This window comes from Mesitornis unicolor, unplaced genomic scaffold (genome assembly GCF_000695765.1).
Source record: "Mesitornis unicolor isolate BGI_N332 unplaced genomic scaffold, ASM69576v1 scaffold52820, whole genome shotgun sequence".
Lineage (NCBI taxonomy): Eukaryota > Metazoa > Chordata > Aves > Mesitornithiformes > Mesitornithidae > Mesitornis > Mesitornis unicolor.
The window spans coordinates 6,154-16,503 of NW_010161349.1; the positions used below are offsets into that span (position 1 = coordinate 6,154).

Genomic DNA, 10,350 nt, shown 5'->3' on the forward strand with positions numbered 1-10,350 from the left:
AGGTACTGGTAGTCAAATAGTTCTTCAAGCCAATAAGGCTGCAGAGAATAACACTATTTTCACAAAGAGCCTGTTACTGTTAGCAGAAGTATTTCACAAGAGCTTCCAGGGAGACAGCCTGAGTGAGACACACAAGGTCCTCGGGGAAAAAGCCAAGCAGACAGTTTTTGAGGCGGCCTGCTTTAAAAACGCCTGCGAATTTCTAGAACGTATATACAGCCTTGCTTTGAAGTACATGACTTTGAGGAGCCCCAGAATAAGTTTGCTTAAATAAAAACATCAAAATCCTCACTCTCCACTGTGTTTAGTTACTACGTCCTTATAGCCGAATCCTTTAGGACGAATGTTTGAACTGTTACTCAGAGATCATATGAAAAGTTACCTTGGCTTCATTGCTTACAACAGGTTTGACAGGGAACTGAACTTCTGTGGCTTTTAATATTGTGTTTTCTTGTAGGATGTCTTGCTGTGATTGATTGTGGCCAAATGGCTGAAAAACAAGCACATTATTTTCTTCACGAGAGCTGTCCAACTACTTCGGTTTCACAAATATTTATGCTATAGTAAGTTGTGCACTGTTAATACAAACTACTGACCATTCCATAAGTACAATATTTCAGTAAAGATTTTCTGAATTTCTTCCAATAGCAATGCACACCACCAAAAAGTAAACCAAACAAATATCCATGTAGTCTTTATAACTGTAATCCACAGCCTATTGGAAAGCAGCATTTACACTCAAACTGTAAGATTTTCACACAAGATTTTCCTTACCTTTCTACCATAAAGGCATTGGAAAAAGATTACTCCAACTGACCATACGTCAACCTTATTGGAAATCTTTGGTGGCTCTTTGCCAACTACAAAACACTCTGGGGGCAAGTACCTGGAAAACAAAACATGCACCTCAGCGTATGCAAGGAGACGTATGGCATCACTAGAACTTACTGAAGTATCAGATTATACAGACACATCTTTTAACAACTGTACGGCTGCCTCGTGATCTGCATTCTAACACCTTGCACACCCACTGCAATAGGCATTACAGTTGGTTGTACAGTCAGTCAAACAGGGGGGCCGTTGCATACAAGCATAAATACTGACACTCTCTACATAAAACACTGATTATCACCTTTTTCTTTTTTTAAACTGGGATCCTAGGTTAAACATGAACTGTCTTCTATTAGAGCAAGAAAACATGAAAGCCATATAGATCATCTTACAGCAAGGCCTAGTTAGGGATCAAACATAATGTAGATGTGGCTTAAAGACCCTTTAGCTACGTTTTCAGTAAGAATGATAACATTAATGGTAGACAAAGGTGACTCCTATAGTCTGCAGGAAGGTGTACTTAAAGCTGAGGAAGTTCCTGTGCCCTTCCCAAATTACAGCAGAACTGGGGAGATGGAACTTCCCTTCAAAACCAAGCAAAACCTCCCAAACATATCAGTATGTGGACAGTTCAGTATTACTGACTCTAATACATAAAACTGAAAAAGGCATAAAAACTATTAGAGCAACTGTAGACCTATTAGAGCAAACTATAGACCAGATGCTGTTTCATCAACAGCTTTAAAAGAAATTTTGGAGAAACATTTGCGGAAATAGAAATAAACAGAAAAATGAACTAAGAATGCAACACAAATATGAATTCCACATAGTGGCACAAAATCTCTTCTGGAGTACTCGTGTACAATTCTGGTGATGACATTCAAGCAAAATGAGCTTAAAAGTGATGCAAGTGTAAAGAAAGCTACTAAGATGATCTGAAGAATGGAGAGAGCCTGTAATTCAGGGAAAAAAAAACCCTGAAGGCTGTAAAAGAAACCAAAGGAGCAAGTAGCAGGAAGGGAAATAACCTACTTCAGGGAGGACAGAGTTGGCACAAGAACAAACAAGTATGAACTGGCCACAGATAAACACAGTCTGTAAATTAGAAGATTAAGTTTCTAATGATCAGAGGACTGAGGTGACGGAACACACTTCAAATCAGATTACTGGGGACAAAACACTAACTAAATTTAATACAAACGTCTGTAAGTTTACAAAAGGGATTATGTGACCTGACTGCCTGGCAAGGCAGGTAACTGGACCCAGTGACGGAGGAAATCCCTTCCAGCACCGTGCTGCTGACAGCCTGTGCAATCTGCTCGAAACAGGCTCATCCGCCACCTTAAAGTCAGTCAATTTTCCACCTTAATGAAGATTTTGGGCTCAGAGAAAGTGAGTTAGAAATCCAGACATTCATCATGAACCTATAATGGTCACAGACCCTTTTTGATCTCTTAGTTTAGAGCACCACCAGTGCCTGTGGCAATTTAGATGAAATCCAAAGGTCACATTTTTTTTACATACAATCCTACATTAAAATACTTAAATTGGTGTTTGAACAGGTAAAGCATTAAGTAAGTAGCAAAAGCTTAATACTTCTAAAATTCTTCAACCTGACTAATTGCCTTCTCACAGCACGGGCGCGTTGGCACGTGTGCAAGAGTGTGTGTGTTTTCTTTCCTAAAAATTCTGATGGAGAAGGCAAAATCTTTGTTATGTGCAACTTCCGAACATGGGAGAGGTTGCAGAGCAAAAGGGAATGACATTGGCTTCTCTGTTTAGAGTTGGGTTTCAGCTTCAGACTCTGAACTTGCTACATGCAAAACAAAGAGAGAAAGAGCAAATGAATTAACTAGTACTAACCTGGCCAACACAGGCTCTCTATCCCACTCACCCTGACACAGTTACCATGCACCCAGGCTTAAAGAGCGTCTGTGCCATGAAGAAGCTGCACCTTTTGAAAGCAAACTCTAGAAACAGCTTTTCTGTAAGCAATGAAATGCTTATTGTCATTTCTGTTCTGTGGGCAGGTCTAAAACTTCAGGTTTTTGGACAAGCATGAGAGTGCACACAGAAAACAAATCACGGCTGCTGAGCTGTCATTAACCTTTAGGCTGGAAGAGTAAATACTCTTTTGTCCTAAGGACATTACCTGCTGGTAATCCCTGCTCTAATTTTTCCAAGGACTAAGCACCCACACTTAATCATCACAGCTCTGTCAAACTCTTCAAGCACCTGCAGCCAAAGATTTAACACCTGCTTCTTCGGGGAAACCACATTTCTAAATCATAGCGATAATCTCCACATTTCTTCTTTTTATACACACACACACATATAAATAAATATAAAAACCAGACACACACTCACGCTCTCTTACTTGATATGTCACCATTCTAACATCTGTGAATATCAGCATTCACAGTACTGCACAAAAAGTCTCTGTTTTCCATCCGTATTAATATTTTTAAACCTAGCTCTCTCCAAATTTGCTTTATGAGAGAGCATTTCTGAAATCTGAACAATGACGCAGACTCTAAACAGCAAAATCAACCCAGGCATTACCAGTAAGTTCCTGCTCCCTGTGAAGTTAAATCCATTCCATCTACACCGTAGCTATCATCATCCATTATTTTGGACAGGCCAAAATCAGTAATTTTTATTTCTCCACACGCTGTTCCATCTACAAGAAGGATATTACCTATAAAGGGGAAAAAAAATAAAAATTACCTCAAACAGCTAACAGAATGCTTTATTTTCAAAACCAGGTCCAATTTTCAGGAACATCTAACTTCACAAGGGCTGACTTTACATCATCTTTATATCCTCAAGTCTAGAGTCACTTCACTTTGACACATTTCAGTGCAGTCTCAGGAATTCTCCAGGTTATCATCATCCTCTGAAATGGCTCCCTCAGCTGGGAGCTGGCTGGACAGTGAGGAAGCACCAAAACAGCAGTACACTGGTTGTAATGAAGCAGAGTAAATCCCACGGCTGCAGGTTTCAGGGCTTGCATATGCCAGAAAATCACGCCAAGAAATCGCTGCAATACCGTGAATCTTACTCTGCGCGTTAAAACTGTAAAATAACTTCTTGATGAAGCTCCTCTGAGAACAAAAAAATAATGAGTCTAAGAACTCATTCTGTACAATTCCATAATATGAGAGAAATCGATACGAACAATTTATTACACAGCAGCAAGCACACAGGCTGGCACAAGATTTACATCACAAACCCCACACTTGGAGGTGCAGCAGATTAAAATACATGAAGAATACAAGCACCGTGCATGCAAGGTGGTAAAACAAAAGGCCATGGATTCAAGATGGAATACATTGCTTATGACAATGCTCATTATTCATTGTAAAGAAAACCTCCTGTAAAGCCCCGTTTTGAAGTGCTCATGCTACCATGCTGAAAGTGATCCATTATCTATTTCAATCCTTTACAGGCTAAGAAATAGGTAAGAGAAAAATTATCCACACATCATTCCACAACGATCAGACAGGACTGAGCTAACTAATGGTCTTATCTGTTTATACTGCTAAATATCAATGTATGCATCTATGTGCTATGTGATTTTCCCCCCTCCTACAAATTCAGAGCAAAGTAACACAAAGTAGAAAAGTTATGATAAGCATTTTTCCAAAGAAAAGATAGATTATTTTGGCAGTAAAACTTGAACTGAAAGTATATACTTTTTTCAGTTGCTTACAATAAGCCTGACATACAGAAGAATGTTAGCATTTTCAGGCATGAATTACAAACAAAATAAAGGCTTAAAAACAAACAAACAAAAGACATTTTCAATCGTATCCTTCCTGATTTACCTGGTTTAAGATCATAGTGTATAATAGGGGGCTTGATCTCATTGAGATACCGTAGTGCATTTACTATTTGCATTACAATGGACCTAGCTTCCTTCTCTGACATCAACTTATGTTGCTTGAGATAGAAATCCAAGTCATTGCCTTCACAGTATTCTAACACCGTGCAAAACCTAGAGCAGAATTCAGAAAGACAAAATTAAATAATCTATCCAGCTTCATTATCAGAAATGGAGATACAACAATCTGCTTTGATACTGGCAAGTTTAAGAACTTGAATAAGCCTTGAATATTAAACTATATGAATTAAATTGTTAAGAGAACACATGGTGTAACTATTAGCTTGTGAAACTTGACACAGATCAGAACATCCATACTCATCAAAAGAGAAAATGCATCCATACTGATGACAGGTTAAGTTAAAAAAAACCCTTATTTATGTAGGCATGTTTCTCAGTTAAAAAAAATAAATATTCACTATCCCTTAAGATGTGACACAATTTCATGAAGAGGTGCAGGCCGGTGACCATGGGCTACACTTAGGCTGGTAACGCTCCTGATGTCATTCAGTCTTGGAAACTTGTCTGAGCTACAGCAGCCTTTCAGACCTGCCCTGCAGCAGCCCTTACTCTGCCCAGACACATTACAGCACTGCACGGCCCTTTCACCCTCAGGACATCCTGCAGGGCTTTGCTAGTCAGCTGTTGCAAAACTGTTTTCATCGCTTCATGGAGGGACTGCAGTATCTAGCCGAGACAAAATTCTGCAACTAGTGTTTGTTTGTTTGGGGTTTTGTACAGTTCTCTTAAGGAAACCCTAAGCGCTTTGGCTGAAAGCAAGAACACATTATTTCTGTTAAAATACTCTTCGTTTCTCTTTAATATACAGCACTAAAATCCCCGCCAAGTTCTAGAAATGTTTCATTTCAGGTACTTACGTATCTGTATCCAGGGAGAAGTAGTCATATAGTTTAACTATCCGGGGGTGATCCAGTTCTTTGTGTATTCTATACTCTCTGCAGGCATGTCTAAAGGAAGATGGACACATTAATCTTCTACAATCAATAAAATGCTATTCAATGTAACATACGAAGCGTAAGTCATTAATATTTACTTGTGGTAGTTTTCTTTCTTTTCATCCCTCCAGCTTTTGTTAAGCTGGTGAATCTTCACAGCAGCATATCTTTGTTCATAAAGATCAAAAGCCTGAAAAAGAAGCCCACAAATATGGGAAAGTTATAATCAAAGATGATAAAAATAACACCCAATAAAGAGAGGAATACAATTCGCACATAATTCAAAAGTCTATTGACAAGCCTATTGTAATGCTACCTCCCCCTCCACGGGTTAATCACAGTTTGCTCAACCAGTGTTTAAAGAGTAAGCCACATTACAATCCTTCTGCTTATTTAGATCCTCTCCCTCCCCCCCGAAAATCAAACGTACAAACGTACACAGCCCAAACACCAGCTGCAGCAGACCCAACACACTCTACCTTGTATACTTCACTGAAGCCACCTCGGCCAAGCAAATGGAGTAACAAATACCGTTCATTCAACGTGGGGTGATCTTTAAATCTTCAAAGAAAAGAGATTTCAATTTAATTCTATTTAAGGTATACAAATAGAGTCTACAATGTAAAACTCTTAGTATTACTTCTCAAATGGAACTTTTTACTAGCAGTACCTAATAAGCTGAACACTATGACACCACGTGTAGCTTTACGGCGCAACTACACAACACAGCCAATTTCAGTACCTTTTGACTATTTAATGCACAAATGCTATCACACCACCACTGTCAAAACAGTCAACTCTGACAAACATGTTGTTACTTTATTTTTGTGAGGATGAGAAGAGCACCCTTAACTTTAAACACATGAGACAAGAGTTATCTACTTGTTATGCCGAATTTTGGAGAAGTCTCAAACCTCAGCTTTCTGGGACAGACAAGGAGGATATACTTCCAATTTCACGTGAAACATGACCAGACCTGTTGTACATATTTGCCTCTTTTTGACAAAACTGATTTTATATGACACTAAGAAGTTTACAAATAACAAAGAGCAATATGGGGGAAACACATGAATATCTGACTGAGTATCTGCTCATACTCTAGCCAAAAGCAAGAAGAAAACACTCCTTGCAAACACAAACTGATGCTGCAGGGCAGAGAAAAGGACTATACTATCTCCTGAAATGCACAGAAGACAAAATGTATTCTTCCATCCAACTGGGGAAGGGAGGTGAGTACTCATTGCACTTCTAGTGCAATGATGAGACAACCACACTCCTGAATCTAGGGCCAGCTGCCAATTAGACTCCATAGAAAACTTTAAGGAAGGGTTTAGGGCTAGTCTGCAAATAGGTCATCCCGTCACTCCACGTTCTCTACAGTTTTGGAGATCACAGGTAGTCAAGGATTTGAGGGAAGATGCACATTCTTCCTTACTGTGTCCCTTTTAAACATAAGGCTTCCCTTTTCCTCACTATGAAAATACATATTGCACTACTAAAGACTTTTTTAAAAAATCATAAACAGGAAGTAAAGCACTTAGCGTAGAAGACACAACAAATTCAGAGGTAGCATTTTTAGGCAATTGCTGCCATGTGACCAGTAGCCGAATTCTTTAAAACCACCCTCAACAAATTTAGATTTGCATTTTCTTGGTCCTTATATTACATGTATGCCTCTAGTAGGGCGCACCTTGTGAACCATACCTCTCTGCTACTGCTTTTGCTATTCTGTGTGGCTCTCCATGGCTGACACGCTGCACCTTGCAGGTAGCCCCAGCACCACACGGGCCCTAAAACCAGACAGGGAAGCCCTAACCCGCATTCTCAACTTGTGAAGAATGCACACAGACATACAAGTTTACCCATCTCTAACCTGGGAAATATTTCCTACTTCTCGTTGTCAAGGCTGGAACCCTGAAGAGGTGAGTTTGCTGTCTACTTTATAACTGGGATGCCTGAGGAAGGCATACGTGGGTAGAGGGACACAGAGGGGAAGGTTGCTAGAACATGAAAGAAGGCTCAGTTTTGCACCACAGCTGGAAGCTGAAAACCCAACAGGATTTGAGTCAGGAGCCATCAGTTGCTTTGCTTCAGAACCATCTCCCTTATGAAATGACCAAGTTGCCAAGATGTGTTACGGAAGACAGCGGGGCTGCGGATGTAAATGACTTCTCCATTGCTTCTGTCTTCTATATTATGAGTGTAAGCTGCAGCTTGGCCATTTGGTAAATACTCAAGTCTAAACTCCCACAGAAACACGAGCACAGTTTACAGCTTTTCATTCTGTACCATAAAATGTGTAAACATTGACTACAGAAAACAAGCAGTGAAGCTGCAGTATTCTGCTTGTCCATGGCCTATTACTCAGTTTTCAGCTGGGACTGTAATTCATTCTTCACTCCACATACGCAGTATCTACACAGTCAAAGCCTGTAATTTTTCTGTGGCAAATCCTTCAGTTGAAGGACACCTTTCCAAAAAAATAAAGTTACTTTTAGAAAATCTTCTGCCATGAACACTGAAGATTAAAAAAGGTTATCATTTAACCTGCAAAGAACTGCTTGATTATTTGCTGCAGGACATTTGTTTTTAAAAGAAAATATTTTGCCATAGAATCGTAACCATCAACGCTCATTTTTCATATCCAAAACACAATGCCAATTTAGCTATCAATTAGCACTACAGGCACATGGTAACAAAAATTATCCGTACTCCTGCAGGGTAGGTATGAGGACCATTAAAAAATTAAGTACACCTCCACATCCCATTGCTTTAAGGTTTAGATGTCTTAGTGTATGTATAATTCTAGTGTGTCTAAAAAGTAAAAAAAACCAAAATTCTAACATGTTAAGGCTACTGTTTCAGAAACAAGCCCAGTCTCATCACCTCTTTCCCCCTGGCTGCTCATTCTACCCCGGCACTGCCTTCTCTCCTCATGGCAACATAAGCATCTTTGCAACTGGGGCAAAAAACTAGACCAGGAAAATGATCCGGTGTTAAAACTAATCCAGAAAAAGAAGCCACAGCAGCTGGTTTTAACTTGGATCGATTTGCAGCATTTGTTCAGTGAAGAAATGCCACTGCAAGCATGTGGAAGGAAGCAGGGCAAGGGCATAATGAAGTAGTCAGGCATGGGCAGAATCGGTTCCTTTCAAGCCACAGTGCCAGCTTAAAGTGCTGTTGAAATCGTAGTGTTAGTGTTTGTATGCACTATTACGGAAAACAGACTAATTGGTTTTAGTTATCTAATCAGTACTTTCAAATCTACATAGCAAGAGCTACCAACACTGTAACGTGATGATACATTGCCACGCAAGCTGAAGCACAGAGTAACATCTAACATGATACAAAAGATTTTGCATTTGTCTTTTTCCTACTAGGAAATTTGCCTTTTTCCAGCTAGGTACCTGTGCCTCGTGGGAATGAAATTACAGTGCAAGAAAACCCAAACTAATCTGAACTGCATCACAAAAATCACTGCTGTTGCAAACCTCCCCACCATTTTCTGGGAACCTATTGTCCATTAAGTTCCCTTATAAGTGTTTTTTTTAGCCTAGTAAAACAGTCCAGCAAGTTTTGTCATCGATACACTGTAAGCTGTGCATTTACGTTATTTCTTGTGCACTCAATAAAACCATTAATAACTTCACCAAATTGTAAGTAATTCTACTATTTTTAAAGTTTAAATAAGTTGGGTGTTTAAAATACACGCATAAACGAAAAGAACCAAAGAAAACTTAATGAACGAGCCTCTCTCCTGTAGGTAAAATGTGATTTAGAGCCTTATTTTAAAAACAGAAACGCAAAATTAGGACAGAAAGTCTTACTGTGAATTATCTTCATTATTTATTCTTTTCAGTTCTCTTATGTGAAGATTCCTAACTCTTTCCAAACGTTCAAGTTCTGCTTGTATTTCAGCTTCCTCCTGCAAATGAAAAGAATGAAATATAAAAGCTTATTTACTCCCCATTTGAAAAGGATATTTTTACCCCTACATCAATATTAGTGGCGGTGGAGGAACATTACATTATAAAACCCCGCTGGACTAGAAGAAAGCACTGCTCTGCTCTTAAAGCCAGGAAAAAATTCAGAAAGATGAGGAAAAAGCCTGTTTCAAGGAACCTTCCTGTCCATGAACCCACAGGTAATGGGATGTTCACGGTTTTGTTCTGTGCTGTAGGGATGCTATTTGAAACGAGAAGGGGCTGGGTTTTGTACCTCAGCCAAGGAGAGAAATTATCTGGGAAGCGGTCTGAAATTGGTGTACAGAGGAGAAAAAGACTGAGATGTGTGCAGTTATAGATTTTGTACAAACCGACAAATGAAGAGAAGATGTTTAGAATATTTCAGGGCTGAAGTGCAGACCGGAAAAAGAATAAGTCATTGCAGCAGCAGCATTCTGAAGATGTTGATATAAGACACCAAAACCAAATTAATTTAAAAAGATTTTTCCATTTTTATCTTATTAAATAAAATTACAAATGCAGAACGTGTCTTGCCTAAGGTTTTGAGAGCAATTTCAAAAGAAGCATGTCAGGCATAAGCACATTCCCAAACTAATTTCAGTACTTAAAATTATCTCATCTTTATGCCATATATTAGGGAACACTGAAATAGTTGTTTATTCAGATTCACTAAAATAGTAAAGAATTCACAGACTCACAGAATATGAGGAGTTGG

At 39.1% G+C, this 10,350-nt stretch overlaps 1 protein-coding gene across 1 annotated transcript in view; it reads right to left on the minus strand.

Annotated features, from left to right (window-relative positions):
• LOC104546990 (serine/threonine-protein kinase tousled-like 1) overlaps positions 1-9,595 on the minus strand; it is a gene marked incomplete at its 5' end in the record, with an annotated part of 12,913 nt that extends 3,318 nt beyond the window's left edge. Inside the window, 8 exons of the mRNA XM_010192528.1 lie at positions 383-490; positions 775-886; positions 3,394-3,529; positions 4,659-4,828; positions 5,593-5,682; positions 5,769-5,860; positions 6,150-6,231; positions 9,498-9,595. Of these exons, the coding sequence (XP_010190830.1) occupies positions 383-490; positions 775-886; positions 3,394-3,529; positions 4,659-4,828; positions 5,593-5,682; positions 5,769-5,860; positions 6,150-6,231; positions 9,498-9,595 (888 nt within the window). The remainder of the gene's footprint in view (positions 1-382; positions 491-774; positions 887-3,393; positions 3,530-4,658; positions 4,829-5,592; positions 5,683-5,768; positions 5,861-6,149; positions 6,232-9,497) is intronic.
• Positions 9,596-10,350: the final 755 nt, after the last annotated feature.